At 40.2% G+C, this 17508-nt stretch overlaps 1 protein-coding gene across 5 annotated transcripts in view; it reads left to right on the top strand.

Moving 5' to 3' along the window:
- Positions 1-16933, top strand: part of SPTBN1 (spectrin beta, non-erythrocytic 1) — a 255169-nt gene extending 238236 nt beyond the window's left edge. For all 5 annotated transcript variants that reach the window (XM_056814010.1, XM_056814011.1, XM_056814014.1 and 2 more), the window contains 8 exons: positions 821-905; positions 1895-2091; positions 3525-3634; positions 4374-4437; positions 9059-9297; positions 10236-10409; positions 14677-14719; positions 15594-16933. In XM_056814010.1, coding sequence (XP_056669988.1) covers positions 821-905; positions 1895-2091; positions 3525-3634; positions 4374-4437; positions 9059-9297; positions 10236-10409; positions 14677-14719; positions 15594-15809 — 1128 coding nt within the window. In that variant the 3' untranslated portion in view covers positions 15810-16933. The remainder of the gene's footprint in view (positions 1-820; positions 906-1894; positions 2092-3524; positions 3635-4373; positions 4438-9058; positions 9298-10235; positions 10410-14676; positions 14720-15593) is intronic.
- Positions 16934-17508: the final 575 nt, after the last annotated feature.

Here is a 17508-nt window from a genome sequence, read left to right as displayed (position 1 = left end):
ATTTTACCCTTGCTGCTACCATCCTGGGAAGTAATACCTATAGAGATGAAGCCTGGCACCTGCTTCCTTGGGTTTGGGTGCTGTAGCCATAATTACTAAAGACCCAGACAAGAATAATGTTTCTGCCATCAGTGGCCTTAATGTTGGTTTCAGCATCCGGAACGGATAGGTTTTTATCAGTGGAAATGACTTTAAAAGCCACATGACCTTCTCCTCTGCCAAAGTACCCTAAGGATCATGGAACCTTTGCATCATTCACCTCATATTTATTGCCTTCCCCATTAGATTTTTAATTCCTTGAGAGCAAGGACTTGCTTTCTCATCAGTATCCCCAGAGTACTTTGTACAACCAAGTGCTTACTAAGTGCCTTCTCATTCAGTTATTCTCCATCCCCACAACTTTCCACCTCCCCAAAGTGAATCCCTTTTCTTAATCTATTACAGGACCGTCCATGAATCCTTGCTATGATATTCACTTATAATTATTGTTTTTTTTAAATAAGATTCTAGTATCTGCCTTTTCTAGAGCATTAGCATCCTAAAGGTTTCTACTTATATTCTATTGTCTCGAGGTTCTCTCTTTCCTCCTAAGCTTCTGCTGGTTTTGCAGAAGAGGCTGGTGGCTAAAAGAAGATGAGTCAATATTTTCAATGCTACTCTACAGCTAAGGCAATTCCTTTTCTCGCTACACCTAATACCTTGTAACCTTTGTATTTAACTTGTTTATTTTTTAACCCTTGATAAGCAGGATAACAATATAATGGCAGATGAAGTCATGGGCTGCCTAGTAACAAGGTTGTGGGGATTTTTTTCCATACAGATCAAAGAAAAGTTATTGCAGTTGACTGAAAAGAGAAAAGAAATGATTGACAAGTGGGAAGACCGATGGGAATGGTTAAGACTGAGTAAGGATTTATTTTCTCTGCTTTTTAAGTAAAGAGCATTCTTTTGGGGGACTTTCCTCCTTTAACCCTTTCCTAATGCTTGCTGAATTGCATCTTGATAGAGTGATATGACAAGACCCTATCTCATAGCAGATGAGAATTAGGCAAAGAAGGACAAGAGAGTGGAAAGAGCCCTGGGTTTAGCATCAGAGGATCTGTGTTCAAAACCCAACCCTGTAGCCGAGCATCCTTGGAGAAGTGACTTCTCTCCCGGCCTCGTGAAGAGATTGTACTAAGTGATCCAGTTCTAACTCCTGATCTCTGAGAGGCTTTCTCTGTACTGTTTGTCTGACCTTGAGAGCATCAGCAATTTAGTGGTCAGGAGCGCTCCAAAGGAATAGCTTGTCATCTGTTGATTTAGTCAGAACTAAAAGTAGGAACAATGGTGGTTTGCATCATTTTTAGTAGAAAAAAGAACTTCTATCAAAATCGCATTATTATTAAGGCCTAATATTAGAAAAAGTCTTGACAAGTCAACCTACTCTATGAACCCCAGCCTCCACATATCCTTCAGGCTGCTGTCGACCATGCTTTTTGGTTAAAGTCGATTCTTAACTTCTGAGAATTCTCCTTCTCCATTATTGATACCTTTTACGTTCGAACCCTGTTATAGCATACGAAGCCTCCAAGTTGATGAATGCTTGGCAGACAGGCTAAGATGGCATCGCCATTTTGTTCACTAAGAAGCTCGAGGCAAATAAGACTTAGGTTACTACACAAAGCTGAATCAAATAAACAATAGGTCATTTAGCGTCGTTGGCCTGGGTAGAATGAGCACACCTCTCTACCTCTGCTGGACACCTAGTACTTACACATCTTTAAATAGTCCGCCGTCATGCTAAGAAGCAGCGGGCCTCGTGCAGAGAAGGGATTGGGGAAGGTTGGCCATGAACAGGAGATAAAGACGCTGGCGTGGCACCTGCAGCTCTAACTCCTGTTATTTTGCTCAGTTTTGGAGGTACATCAGTTCTCGAGGGATGCCAGCGTGGCTGAGGCCTGGCTGCTGGGACAGGAACCTTACCTTTCCAGCCGGGAGATAGGCCAGAGCGTGGACGAAGTGGAGAAACTCATCAAACGCCACGAGGCATTTGAAAAGTCTGCAGCGACTTGGGATGAGAGATTCTCCGCTTTGGAAAGGCTGACAACAGTAAGTGGTCCCGCTGAGCCCACGCACGAGGCGTTGCTTTGGTCTGCACTCTCTGTTCATCCCTCGGAATGGGCCGGGCCCATGCAGAGGAGTAGTCTGGACGGCTTCGGCCGCCTTCCCCTTCAGACAAGCCAAGGCGTATCTGGGGTTCTTTTTCTTAAGGCCACGTGTGACGGCTTAGAAACTGGCGTCTGTAATGGTAGCGTGTCATTCAGCGATGTCAGACTGAGAAAGAAAAGGAAAAACATCCCTACGGGCCACCCGTGACCCAGAAAGTCACACGTTGACATTCTTTATGTTTGTTGCATTTGAGTTTTGCACACATTGTTGGTGGAGCTGAGCGAGCCCTGGATTTGGAGTTTGAGAACCTGAGTTCAAATCCCACGTTCCATTGGCCACCTCTATTGAACCGTCATTTCCTCAGCTGAAAATGAGACTAGATGATGTAAGGCTACTTCAGCCTCTGAATCCTAGGAACCTCTGGAACAGCATCCAGAAGAGTTCTTTCCCTCCGCCTATCTGTGGAATGGAAAGCTTAGGGCTTTTTGTCCTTCGTTTGATCTGACCTGTCCTGTCTATTTCCAGAAATTTTGTTTAATATTTTGGAAACCATGTTGTTTTGGGGGGTTTTGGGGTTTGTTTTCCCTTCAAATCCATATCATTAAGGTATTACCAGAAGAAATGGTTTGGCCCTATCTCATGGAGGAGTTTAAAACAAACATGCACCTCCCAGGGTGCCTAGAACTGGGACTTGCCCTCTCTCCCCTTTCTTGATCCCTGTTGAGCATCAGGCCAACAGCAGTCATGCATGCATGGAAATGCCTTCTCACAACCCTCTGGAGATTGAAAAAAGGAAAACATGGTTCATGCCTATGGCTCACACAGCGGGTTACTTTGGGCTTAGGCTGCTCCAGAAGGATATTGGTTTTCGGTTTTAAATGCATTGTTTGGGTTAAACTCAAGTCTTTTGCCACAAAATGAAAACACTATACTAAATTGTCTGAGGCTCTACAAAACAAGCAAGTGGACATTTGACACTTTTGACACTATTAAGAAACTTTGTACTGAAGCAGATTTAAGCATTGCTTTTTTCCCCCAGGAACAAGTAGACCAAAGAATCAGAGGACACAAAAAGTTCATGTGAAACTGGCCAGTTTTTCCTTCAGAACTCCGTTTTCTCTGGTTTTAATAGTGTTTGTAGTCCCTATGAAGTTAAATGTCATTGTGGGTGCTGGGGTTGGAAAGCAGCTGTTCACCTAGGACCCCCCTTATGATTTGAGAAGAAAGGACAAGTGGAACTGGAATATCAGGACGTGCCAGGGTCCCCAGTGCTGGTTTTTGTTTTTTAAGAAATACAAGATTCCAGAATATTTTAGAATTGCTCATTTTTATGGAGAATATTAATTTTTTTATTGATTGCATTTGCTCTTTAGTTGGAGTTACTGGAAGTGCGTAGACAGCAAGAGGAAGAGGAGAGGAAGCGGCAACCTCCGTCTCCAGAGCCGAGGACGAAAGTTTCAGAGGAAACAGAGTCACAGCAATGGTAAGCGTGGAACTACCTCCACTGACAAAAAGACTCCTTTAGACCAAATAAATTGGCCTGGGTCAGCCGTGCTTTAGGCATGGATACTCAGGAGCATGTTCTTAAGTCTTAAGAGAAACTTGGTTTTAAAGCGCTGGGTGGTTTCATATGACACAATTTACTTCCCAATTGGAATGGGATAATGATGTGATAAGAACTCTCCAAGCCAGTGAGGGAGTTCATGTGCCCTTTTATACAGATGGAGCGAGTCAGTGAAGTGCTTCCCAGGGTCGGTCAGCCATTTAGTCGCAATCTCAGGGATTTTAGCCTTTTGTCCTCCACTCAGGACCATTTTTAAGTACAATGTAAAGTCTGTTAACATGGAATCTTAAGTGTAAGGAGGGAGAAGTCAGCATGGCAGAGTGGAAAGATCAACCTGGGGTCACCCCCACGGATAAATCGCTTAGCCTTTTTGCAGAAATTCAGAGATTGGATTTAGGTAGCCTCCAACGTCACTTAGAGCTCCAAATCTATGTTTGATATTGAGCCTGGATGACCTCTCAGGGTCTCTCCTATCTCTGAATCTTTAATGATCCTATGTATGTAGAAGTTTTTATTATTTCCAAATGCATTCTCTGGTTTTTTAAAAAGAGAAATGGAAAGTTTAAAATTATGTTCCTTTTTCCTTTCTCTTCCCCTGTTCTCGTTCTGTCGCTTTTCCATAGTTTACATCCTTATCTTCTTTTCTTTCCTTCAATAGGGATGCTTCAAAAGGAGAACAAGTTTCCCAAAATGGTTTGCCTGCTGAACAGGGATCTCCACGGGTTAGTTACCGCTCTCAAACCTACCAAAACTACAAAAACTTTAATAGCAGACGGACAGCCAGTGACCAACCCTGGTCTGGACTGTGAAACTCAGAACCTTTTGTAAAGAATTCCACTCTTTTCCAAATACTTTCGGTTTGATCTTTTTGCTTCCATTTCATCCACATTGTTGAATTTTATTTAATTAATAACCTTGGTTATATATATGTTTTCATTTAATCCATGTTTATTTGAGTCTTTTAACTGATGGATGCTCAGTTGCCTTAAAGAGACATTTATTTTATGTTATTTATTGTGAGCTTTTTATTTTATTAAGATTTTTACAGCTAAAACATCCCTTACATGAGTAATTGAAATTTAATGAAATTACATCATAATGGAGAAGAAAACTAGAATCTGACAGGTATGACGCATCCAGTTATACTAACAGGTTGCAATACTGTGTATACATGGGCCACATTATAAATGAGCTATTAACCAGGCTGAAGGTAGTAGATGCAGAAGAATGTAGGCGATAACTAGTAGATAACTGTATGGGAAGGGGATTTTGGCTACTGAAACTTAGTTATGTAACATTCCAGGAAGGATAAAGATAAAAATAAACAAAAGAGTTGGATGTGATCAAAAAATGATTTTATTTTTAAGTTGTAGACAGAAGTTCTGTTTGAGATTACTCTACTGCCGTTCTCCACCCTCAGGTCAGTTCCAGAATATAGATTAAGCTTTTTATTTTTTCCTTTTTTAAAAAGAGAGCAATTTTTTTGTTTTTTGTTTTTTGGGGGTTTTTTTGTTGTTTTTTTTTTTCCATTTAGTCTGCTAAGTTCTGGATTCAGAAATCCAGCTTCTTCACGCAGCAAATGATGCAGTGCGTGCTGAGTGCTGCATCCTCCCCAGAGTAAGCTCTCATCCTCGGGGATGCTCTGAGGGCAGCCCTTGGTGACTCAGAGACTTTTGCCTTCTATTTATCTTGGATGCCTGTCTTGGTTTTCAGGCCTCCTTCTTCAGGTCATAACTTTGGGGCACCACTGTATTTAAATTCCCAAACAGATGGAATCAAAGCCATGTTAGTTCGTTCCAGTGACTAGAACCTTAAACTTGATTGGCCTAAAATTAGGGGATCATTTAAAAACTTAGTTTAGAAATAAGCTCATTCTTCTTCTAGACCATTAGCATATTTCCAAGAACTTTTCCTGTATATCCTGTGTAACAAACTTGGCAGTTTTTCATATCTTTATGCTTTATTTCATGTCCATATTCTTGCCACCATTAGCTATTCCCTCTCCAGAGAGCAGTTTAGAATGCAGTTTCTTAGACCACAAGTTATAAGAAAACATAACAGAATTTGTAACTCAGAAGGGAAAAACAGGTTATAAAAAGAGATTTTCTGCAATCACCCATCTCATGCTGTGAGAAACATACTAATTTGCAGGGTTGGAGATGCTAGTGGGATCAGAAACATGAGTTGATAGATGATCGCTGCAAGTTGTTGTTAAAGTCTGATTTGTCTTTTCATTTCATGATGCATGTTTTTTTTTTCTTTTGTCAGGATAACGTCATATAGCATCTTGTTTGTTTTTCTGTGTCTCTCTATGTACATATCTATTTACCGGTGACTGTAGATGGGCCTATAGATATATACATAGTTCCATATGTTCTGGGGGCAGCGTGCACCATTGTTGGGTCTCTTTGCCTTAAAAACACATTACTATCAATATTAAGCTTTTTGCTTCAGATTTAGAAAAATAGGGAGCCTTTAGATGTCTTTTCTGGCTCCAAATCATAATATGCATGTCATTGATATATATATGTATGTGTGTATATACATATGATATTTCCATATATATGTTAAAATTTATATATTGGAATTAAATATCCAGTTTTTCTGCTTTTTATATTCAGAACAAGAAAAAAATCCACAAAGGAGCACTCAAATCTTTCAATAATCTTTTTATATATATACTTTAAATTTGTATCTTGCCAGGGGGAAAAAATTGCAACAATTGACTTGTATTTGAAGATAAGTCATTTTATTCTTTGCTTTATGGTACAGAGACTCAAGTTAATGAACTTGAAAACAATGTTGCTTCATGCACTTTGAAAATCAGTGGGGTGTTTCTTGTCATGTTACTAGTTGTCAACCTATGTTGTAGTCATGTTCACAGTCGTGATTTAAATACCTCAGATACACCCAGCCACTTAAGCACCTCTCAACTAATTGCTAAGAGAAGCAATAAGGGAAAATGTATTCATGTGTCCATTGTTTTATCATAACACTATGATTTTTGCTTTTAATGTTTGTCTTCAGTGGCGTGTTGTCTGTTGGCATGCTTAAAGCACATTTTCATTAAAATTCATTTTGCTCCTTTTTTCCCTTCCTGTTTTCCTGGATCATTCATTTGCATACATATTAATTTATCCTTGTGCATACTGGTGTTGGGGTTTTCTCTTTCCCTCTAATATCTCAAAAGAAAAATTTTTGCTGCAGAAATCTCCTCAGAAAAGGTTTTCATTTTCTTAGCAACTAGAAATTTGCCTCCCACATATTGTACATTTTAGCCCTATTCACAAAACTTTTGTCCATTAAGATTGTTATTAGAATAATTAAGTCAGTATTTCAAATCAGGTCATTACTACAGCTAGCAATCTCCACTTAAAACCTGCAGCAGGAAATTTTTTTAAACTTTTTTTTTTTACACATACTAACCATGTGTTTCTCCAGGTCCTTACTACACCAGCCTTAAACTCATTATATTCTTCACCATAAATTGTGGGTAGTTTCATAAGCCAAAACTTTATTAAATTGAAGTCACTTAAAATTCAGTACTTGAGTGGCTGCTGTTTTAAAACATTTTTTGCTCTCAGATATTTTTCATTTTTTTTGCTTTAGCCACCATTTAAAAAATAGAATTATAGAATAGACAAAACAAACATTCACGAATGTCCTAAATGCTTATAAGCACATATGTACAGTATGAGGCTTATTTTGGGCCAGGATAAACCGCCATGTATACCCACACCCCTTACTGTATATATAGTCTGCTTTCCTTTTTTGGATCTTGGAAGAGATTCTTATTAGCATACTCCCATCTTAATCCTGGTCTAGTTTGGCAAAATTGAGGAAATGGAATTTTATGGAAACTTAGTTTAACCTGGACTACATCCAGGACCCTGAAATAGAGTCAAATTTTCAATTCTTCCATCTTTGCTGGGATTTCGGCCAGCCAGTGTTCTAGATGGACATCCCTGACCGCCCCACCTTTCCAGGCCTTCTGATGAGGCGTAAGAGAATCGGTCTTTGGCAGCTAATCATTAGGTCCGACACGTTCCATCCGAGGCGGCCATTCTTTGTGCCGAGGCCGTCGCCCTTCGGGGGCGATTCCGGTTCAGGGCAGCCGTGCAGGGAGCGGGTGTCTTCCTTAGTGTGCCATTTACAACCTCCGTGTTTGTCTACGTACAAAGGGGTGCAGGATGTTTGTAATCCACTAAAGCATTAGCAACACCCGGCTTTGGTAACTCGCTAATCCCACCCCCTGGTTATACGAGCCAGGGAGCTGCTACGGTTAATGGTCCACAGTTCATGGTACACAGGCTGAGAATGATAATGAACCAAGAGCATACTGCATTTCCAAAGCTGAAAGCCGTCAGGGTTACAATTTAATTGAGCTTGTGGAGGAACGGCTCCTGAAGACGTCTCCAGCGTGATGAGTCAGAGCCGCTGGAAACTGGGCTGCTCTCTAGGCTATCTCGATGTCAGTGCAGCAAGGCAACGCGATCGACAAAGCAAGTGATGGGGAAGGCCCTGGTTCTGTCTTTGTTTGGGGGTAAATAGCTGTGTGGTGTTGAGTGACTGTGGTTGGCTTTTTCCAGTACCTTTAACAGCAAATACAGCCCACTTACTATCCAGTGCTGGCAGACGTGCTTACATGGATGTTTGACTTGCCTTCTTCTTCCCTTCTCTTTCCCCGAGCTTTAAGATCCAAGCCTAACTGAGATGGTGGACATGAATTGCATGGTGTCATCCTAATTTCTGCATGTTTTGATGATGTGTCGTGGGAAGGGCCAAGGTTGGGGCGGGGGGCCCAGGAGCACTTGTAGGCGTTCTAGGCCTCTTTTCTTCTGTGGGGTGGGGAATGCTTCTGTGTATTTCTGACAGGCTTGTTTGCTGACATGTTTGTGAATGCCTTTCACTTAAACTTAAAACTTTTCTGCTGGTGTTCCTGGTTGTAAGGTGGCTGCTGTATAACATCCTCGATCTCTCATACATAATAAGCGTGACTGTTCCTGTTGTCCTTTGTTTCGAGTAACCAGTAATAGAAATGGAGTTATTGAATTGGGTTCTGTTAGAGAAAATGGATTAATCAGAAGAGCAAAGTGCAGTAAAACTCATACTGACATTTAGCTTCTTCCATTTCCCTATAAAACGGGTGGGTATTAATCAGTTCTGTACCTTCTAATGTCTTTGGTGTTTAGTTGGCTTTGTGGGATGTGAAAGGGTTTTACTGTACTATCTCAGTCTGTCCAAGAAGTTTATACACAGCCACATTGTGCAAAAGTCAGTTAGCGTTTCAGTCGTCCCGGGCATGGTGCAGGGTTAGCTGAATGGTCTTTCCACTATCCCTAGATGGCAGAAACTGTGGAAACAAGCGAAATGGTCAATGGAGCTACAGAGCAGAGAACGAGTTCAAAAGAATCCAGCCCTATCCCGTCCCCAACCTCAGATCGCAAAGCCAAGACGACTATCCAGGCACAGACGGCAGCCACCCTACCAGCCAAAACCCAGGAGACCCCCTCGGCTCAGATGGAAGGCTTCTTGAATCGGAAGCACGAGTGGGAGGCTCACAATAAGAAGGCTTCAAGCAGGTAAGGACAGAGGCCCAGGAGACCTAGGTTGAGAACTGCTCAGGTCAGTGAGAAATGTCAGTGAGGTGGTCTCCCTATTTAATAACCAAAAAAACAACAGCACTTGGATGGGGAACTGGGCATGGCTGTAGGATGCTTACTCATTTAGTGGTGTCCCCACTCCCCAATTCAGTAATCTTAGACCTGATATGGGCAGGGAAAATGTCTTTTATTCAGCAATGTTTTTCTGAGTGATAGGAGGAAAATAGGACTGAGCCATAGTGATTTTATCTTTAAAAGGGATTGACTTTGGCTAGTGTAATGGGTTGCAGTGAACTGTTTTGTGTGAAAAGAATATTTAGGTTTTTGTTTAGGTTTAATTTTTAATATTAGGTTTAATATTTCTGTGTCCAAATGTGTTTTTTTTGAAGAATATTGTCACTCACCTAGTCTCATGGTCATTTATCATAATGCCCAACCACTTTGTGACATGAGTGGAAGGAATCCTATTAGGAGAGGCATATTTCAACTTCCACTTGATTCTGCCACAAATTTCTGAAGGTGTCCTGCTTAGCCAACCAGCTAACTTGTTCATTCCCCATTGTATAGGCCCCCACAAAGAGTGTCAAGAGTTCATGGGGGACGTCTTGTAGGGACAAAAGCATTTTCCCAAAATGTAGCAGGGGCTTCCTGGGCTTCTGACAATTTTCGCACCATAACAGTGTGCTCTGTAGCAGAGAACTCAGGTTTCCACTATTTTTTTGTATTGTAGGATGAAGATTTTCCTGTATTGATGTTAAAGTAGCCCATCAATGCTCCCCTGGCTTCCTTGGGTAGCTAGCTAACTTGTAACAACCTTAGTCTTCTATGAAAACCATTTTTACCTTGGTCAAATTCTGGACTCATTACTGAAAGAAAATGATTATAACAAATTGCTGTTCCTCTCTTGAATCCTTTAGGTCGTGGCATAATGTCTACTGTGTGATTAATAACCAAGAGATGGGCTTCTACAAAGACTCAAAGGCTGCTAGTTCTGGTATTCCCTATCACAGTGAGATCCCTGTGAGTTTGAAAGAAGCTTCCTGTGAAGTAGCCGTTGACTACAAAAAGAAAAAACACGTATTCAAGCTTCGGTGAGTGGGTTATAAAATGTTTTCATGAAGTTTCAATTTGGGTTTTAAAGTTGGTTCCTTTGAAACCGTAACTGTAAATGACTTCTTGTGAGTGTTTTTCATCTTCAGTAAAGTGGAAAACAACATGTTTTTAGGCTTACCTGATTTTGGCTTAGTTTTTGGGTCTCCCAGGACTTCTGTTGAGCCCCATAGGGTGGGGTGGTAGAAGGTAGTCAGAGTTGTCTTTATTTTCTAAGCTGTGACCCAAAAACCTAATATGGAATATTCATATTTCACATTTTTTCATAGCCACTTTCCACTGTGTTGACAGTATCCTGGCCTAGGAATTAGAAGACCTAGATTCAAGTCCCAGCTCTCACTGACTCACTGGTGTCACCTTCATTAGGCAAATCACTTGACATTCTTCAGCCCCAGTGTTTTCAGCTGTAAAAGGAGTGGTGATGTCCCTTTTAGTTACAACATTGATACACAATTCTATTCAAGCTTCAGAAAAATTATCTAGAGGAGCAGCAAGTGACTTATAAACATTTAAAAAACAGAACAGTGATTAACAGGAGCCACTTTTAGAAGAATCAAGTCATGGCAAGCTAACTTTGTATTATTTTTTGAGCGGATTATTTGATGGAAATATCAGAGGAATGACAGATATCATATGTATAGGTTTCAACTTGACTGTTGGCCAAATATCTGATATATCCTTGTAGGTAACATGGTGAAATGTAAGCCCTGCTACATCTCTGAATTTTTCTTTACTGCCATGTCACAGTCTTCTATGGTCCTGTTTTGTTCAATCTTTTAAAATCATTGACCAAAGTGACATAAAATTACTCTGAAATTCAAAGATGATACAAAACTAGAAAGGATAGTTCAAGATTTGAAAAGATCTTGACAGGCTAGAGGAACGATTCAGCCAATATCCGGTATACATTCACAATGTGCGAGGCCCTGAACAAGATTTAATAGGAAGAAATGTTATGTCCAACATTTAGGACCTTAAAAAAAGTCAGCTGCTCAGGTAATGAGGTAAGAGGGGAAAGGCCCATCTTTGTAGTTCATGTGAAAGAAGGTCTTTTGGTGATTCAATAGGAGTCAGCAGTAGAATATGATCACCAAAATTGCCCATTCATTTTTAAGTTATATTAAGAATAAGGAACCAAGGGGATACTGACAAAAGGGCAGAGCAGTAAAAAGTCTTTCAAAAAAACCATCTCATATACAGGAATGAAGACGCTTTGTCTAGTTAGCCTAAAGAAAAGATATTGTAGGGATGTAACAGTTTTCTTCAGATATTGAAAGGTTATCCTTTGGAAGACTAATCAGGCTGGTTTGTTGTAGCTCAACTACGGCCAATAGAGTCACAGTCAGAGAGGCCTATTTTGGTTCACCTGGGGAAATGACTTTCTAGCCATTAGAATAGCCCCAAAATGGAATACAGTGATAGACAAGGCAGCAGAGGTTTCATGTATAAGCTGGGTACAGGATCCTGTCAGAGATAGTAGAGTGCTTTTTCTGCATGCTGTGGGTTGTTAAATTCAGTGATTACTAAAGACTTTTCCAGCTTTCTTCTATAATTCAAATGACTCATCACACAGGCTGAGAGTGATAAACAGGAAATGTCTTTTGGCACCTGTCGGGCTGTTTTCTCCTTTCCCCAAATCGCCTCTTACGACTTTTATCCCCAACTACTTTAGGAATCATCAAATGTCCACCCTCTGTTTCACAGAACCAAATACTCTTCCCTTTATGGTGGATTCCAGCTCAAAAGTTCTACTTTCAAATGCAGCTGAATGATAAAAAACGCATTTGTTGTGATAAAGATGGGAAAAAATGCCAATAACAAGAAGTCAGGCTGCTCACGGGTGTGGTGTTTTGTAAAGGGATGAGAATGTTCAGTGTGATTTATGAAATCCCTATTGATAGGAGAAAGTAATACTCCATCTCTGGAAACTTGGGATGGGTTGTGCTTCCTTTGGAAGGAAAAGCAAAAGCCCTTAGGGCAAAATTTATATCTAAATGCTTTTCGCCACAAAAGAGATTAAATCAATGGATTGGACACGCAACTAAAAAAAAAAACTGGAAGGGAAAGCTGAGACCACTTGACATTGGCTTCATTCCTCCTTTGTACTCTTGAAGTCACAGGGTAGATGGAACATTCCCTTAAAGCTATTCCCACAAGACCTAGGCTCAGTGCCTGCTCTAAAAGAATAGTCACCCCACATTCTTTTAAGGCCTAATGAAGCCTTTTTGGTGGAATCCATCTGAGTTTCTTCTTTGCTGGTCTAGGTCATACAGTGCATTGATTTTGAATTCCTAGAATAGCTGTTAAAAGGCAGTGAGTCAGGAAATCCTGAATTTGAGTTCTGTACTGACTCCATAACTCTCGGCAATCCCTTTTATTGCCCCACGCAACTCTTAAGACTGTAAGTTACAAATAAATTGTAGAGAATTCTCACCCCAGAGGGATCCCACACAGATTCAATCTCAGCCTCCTAACTTTCTACCCAATTGCCACAATAGGCAGGTGCCACAGGCAACTTTCTAAGACCATAAGTGGTAGGAATAGTTGCAGAGCTGCATTGGTAAAGAGAATACTTTTACCCAGAAGCCCCCAGACCCACGAAATAACAAATCCAGAAGGAACAGAAATTGGTCATTTTGAGAAGAACATCAGGATTCACCCCAACTTTTCTTCTCTGCCCCCATTCCCCAAATCCTCATAGACCTAGCCTTGGGTAGCTCTTGAGTTCTATCCCTGGCACAGCATTTGCTTATGGTTGCAAATGGGAAGAAAGGGGCGGACTCCACACCCACCTTTGCCATTTGAAGGGCTACCATGTTGAAAACTCACTCTCCACTTATAATTTATGTACTTTGTCCATGTTTGCTAGTTGATTTAGTGGAAAGGGTGCTGCATCTAATATAAGAAAGACCTGAATTCAGATCCAGATTCAGATTATTATTAGATGTGTGAGCCAGAGACAAATAATTTAACCTAGAGTCTGCCTCAGTTTTCTCATCTATAAAATGGAGATAAATAATAGCACCTAATTTCCAATGTTGTTAGGATAAAATGAGACACTATTTGTATCTCATTTCAAATCTGAGAAATTACTTGTATCAAAAAGAGAGTATTTGTATCCCACTTTCCAAATCTAAAAGTTCTAGCTGCTCTTATTACTTTCCATTTCATAGTAAAGCCATTTCAATGGACATTTGTGACTCAAATATTATGTAACTTATAGTGACCAATAAAATATCATTTGTAACTATTAAAAAAAAAAGAAAACTCACTCTCCAGCTCACCTTTGGCCAAGATGGCGAGAAAGATCCTAAATCTACTTTTTCCTTAGAACAACCCGACATATCCTTTCAGTGGATGGCATGGCCAGTGTTATTCAGCACATTCTTTGAAAACTAGAATCTATGGGGTGTCAGTTATCAAGAGATAAATTTTAGCTTCATATAAAGGGACAATCCATAACAATTAGAGCTCTTCAGTCAGGCCACAAGCCAGTCACTGTGCTAAGTCTAGAGATACAACTTTTTAAAGATGTTTAGTTGGTAACACATAATAGATACTCAAAAAGTGCTTGTTTTGTTTAATGGGATTTTCATACAAATTCAAACATGTTTATTTCCTAAATAAAGCTTAAACTCTGTTGCCTCCAATGTTCTGGAGTTTGGGATAAAAAATTGGGAATGATTTGACTAGAATGTCATTTTGAGACTTGCAAGAAAGAATTAGCCAGCTGTTGCTGTATAAATGGTTTAGCGGTCCAGATGATTTGCTACTAGGAGTTCATCAGCTGAATATTTTCAATTGGACTCAGGAAAAGTGTTGTCAGTGAGTTTTAAAAATAGGAGATATAAGCTTAAGGAGTAAGATGCAGCTATATTCCTAAAGCCTTATTTAAATAACAAGATTTTTACCATAGTCATCAGGTGAGCATCTAGATAGATTTTTGTGATAGACAAACTAACCTTCAACAGATTCTTACAGATGACTAAAGATTCCCTGAACTAAATTCTGTGACTTCTAAGATGTCCAAGAAGGTCATGAGTGATAGAGACACAGCATATGGAGCAAAGCCCTTAGGACCTTTCAGTCTCAGTCCCTTTCTGCATGGATTGATATCACCCACTGGACTCCATTAGAGAAGCTAGTACATGCCTGTGAGCCATTATATTATCATACATGTAGATTGAGGTGTTTATTTCAGTTTTCAAAATCTTAACTCCTGGCTTTCTTTTTTCCTTTAAATTTTAGACTAAATGATGGCAACGAGTACCTCTTCCAAGCCAAAGATGATGTAAGTGCCTATTATTTATTAAGTAAAAAGCAGCATTTGCAAGAAAACTGTTGGTTGTAAGCCATTCTGAAATGACTACTCATAATCCACATGAGACTGGAAACAGATTTCCTTTGTCTTTATTATTCTTACTACTCAATGTTAAATTTAGTTCCCTATTCCTCCAGGAGAAACTAAAGTAAATGGAGCCTGCCTTCAGCAGAAAACTAACAAGAGATAATTGGCATGAAAACAACATATGAGAAGAAGAAATTTCTTCCTTCCTCTCTCCCTTCCTACTTTCCTATGGAAGGAAGAGGGGAGAGCATGATTTATTTTCCAAGAAGGATTTTCTTTCTAGCTTTTTCACTTGATCAGAAATCTCTCTCTGGCCCCTTTACCCAGAATTCAGTTTAAATGGAATTTATGTTGTACCTAGATTACCATGAATAGGATGGAAATTTAAACTCCTAACACCCTTTTCCCCTTCTGCTTGGAAGAAAAAGGAATTTAAAGTCCTTAGTGGTAGAATCCATTTTTTTAAAGCATAAGTTCAGAAATTATCCCAACTTGGATGGCTCAAGTGGATGAAGAGTCAGGCCTAGAGACTGGAGGTCCTGGGTTCAAATCTGGTCTCAAGACACTTCCTAGCTGGATGACCCCATGCAAGTCCCTTAACCCCCATTGCCTAGCCCTTATACCACTCTTTTGCCTTGGGACCAATACACAGTATTGATTCTAAGACAGAAGGTAAGGATTTTTTTTCTCTCTCTTTCTCTTTTTCTTTCTCTCTTTCTCTCACTTTCTTTCTCTCTCTTCTTCGTTCCTTCCTTTCTTTCTTTCTTCACTAAGTCGAGTATCCTGACCCCTTTCTTATAACATCCTCTTCTTCCAGGAGGAAATGAATTCGTGGATCCAGGCCATCACTTCCGCCATCTCCTCTGACAAAGGTGAAATCTCCGTGAGCACCCAGAGCACTCCAGCATCCAGCCGTGCCCAGACCTTGCCAGCCAGTGTTACCATCACCAGCGAATCCAGCCCTGGCAAGCGTGAGAAAGACAAAGAGAAAGATAAAGAGAAGCGGTTTAGCCTCTTTGGAAAAAAGAAATGAGCTCCCATCTCCACATCCTGTACTTCTTTTATCTTTTCAGTGAAATTCCAGCATGCAAGCTCAGAACCAATACATTACTCTCTGTGCCTAATGTTCCTCAATGTCATTGAATTTTTTTTTTATTTATAGAGAATTTCTGAAAAAAACAAAACAAAATTTCTTTCAGGTTATAAAAGTAATGAGGCACATTGGGCAGCTTTCTTTTATGAGAGGAAAGACCATGATTTTTTTTTAATGAAGTTAATATAGATTAGATCTTAATATTTAAACTGTTCCTCAATTTTGTGAGGCTGTCTTGGAAATACCCCCTCCCCCTGCCCTTGGACCCTTCCCCCACCCCCAGTGCTATGGGTATGCAAGGCAGCGGTGCTTCCCCATCAGAAATTACCGTGCACACCAGAGACAGACGGACCGATTTTCTGACCCATTCGCTTCCATTTACGTAATGGTGGTTGTCCCGAGTCCTGACTATTAGAAACTACCCTACGACGGCTCTTCCCCTTATGAAACGGATAGTGTATTATTATTATTCTCAGCTGTACCAAGAGTACAACTCGACCTTAACTTGGCAGACCAAACCACCCGCCCCCGGCATCACGCACTAACACCCTCCCGCGGCTTTTCTGCATCCGATGCGGCCGCTCAGGGCGGTGTACGAGAAGGAATAGCAAACGGATGATAACTGTTTTAAATAATCTGTAATTTCAATTTTTTTTTGCTGAAATACATTATATTGTATGTTTGAGATAATTCTAGTACAAAGTATAATAAAGCTAGATGTATAATAAACCCTTTAAATCATCGATAAGTGTAAAAGTGAAACCGAAGCATTTACTGGACAAAGTCATGTTACTGAACTGGTTCCTTGCTTGTGCGCTGCGGCACTGTGTTATAATTTTGCTACATTACTTGCTCTTTGATACATAGTGTGCATTTCTCTGTCACTGTAACTATTGTAATGACAAAACTTCATCTTACTGCACAATCAAATGACATTTAATAGGAATGACCTTTCAGAGACTGGGCCTGCCTCGGGCCGGAGCGCTCGGCTGTTTGACCTGTACCTCTCGACTTTTACCCTCTCTGTTAAATATATGCTATGTCATTAAATGCTTTTAAAACTAGCTCAGTGGACTGGTGGTTTTTTGTTGTGTTGGGGGGGGCAGGGAGGGGGGGTGATCATTGTTTTTCTCCGGCACTGATTTCCCATCAAGCAGGACGTTCCAAAGCCAGAAAGACCCACAAAGGCTCTTAACGATGAGCCAAGATGTGCGCTTTTAGAAGTGGTTTGGGGGGAGGTGGAGGAGGATGTTCTCGCTTTGAAAATGGCCCCCTCAAAGCAGAGAGAAAGAAAGGAGGCTTAGCTTTATTTAAAAAAAGAAAAAGTCCCCAAACCTGGCACTTAACTGACCCAAGCAGAACGGTGAGATAACACCGCTAATTAACTATTACCACATTAAAATATTCACTCATATATCGAATGAACAATTATAAATATTTGATCTGCTTTGCCCATTAAGATATCTAAAATGTGTCATTTTTCACTAATAGTGGGACGGTATCTTTTAGTGAAAATAAAAATGATTTACAGGACTGTGAAAATTTTTGAATAAACTATTCATGAAGACAACTTAGTGTATGACAAGTCATCCCTTTGGAGATCTAAAACTAAATGCTGATTATTATTATCATGCCTTCT

The sequence above is a fragment of the Monodelphis domestica genome, chromosome 1 (genome assembly GCF_027887165.1).
Source record: "Monodelphis domestica isolate mMonDom1 chromosome 1, mMonDom1.pri, whole genome shotgun sequence".
NCBI lineage: Eukaryota > Metazoa > Chordata > Mammalia > Didelphimorphia > Didelphidae > Monodelphis > Monodelphis domestica.
The sequence above is the reverse complement of the archived record's forward strand: the minus strand, read 5'-3'. Positions and strand labels throughout refer to the sequence as shown.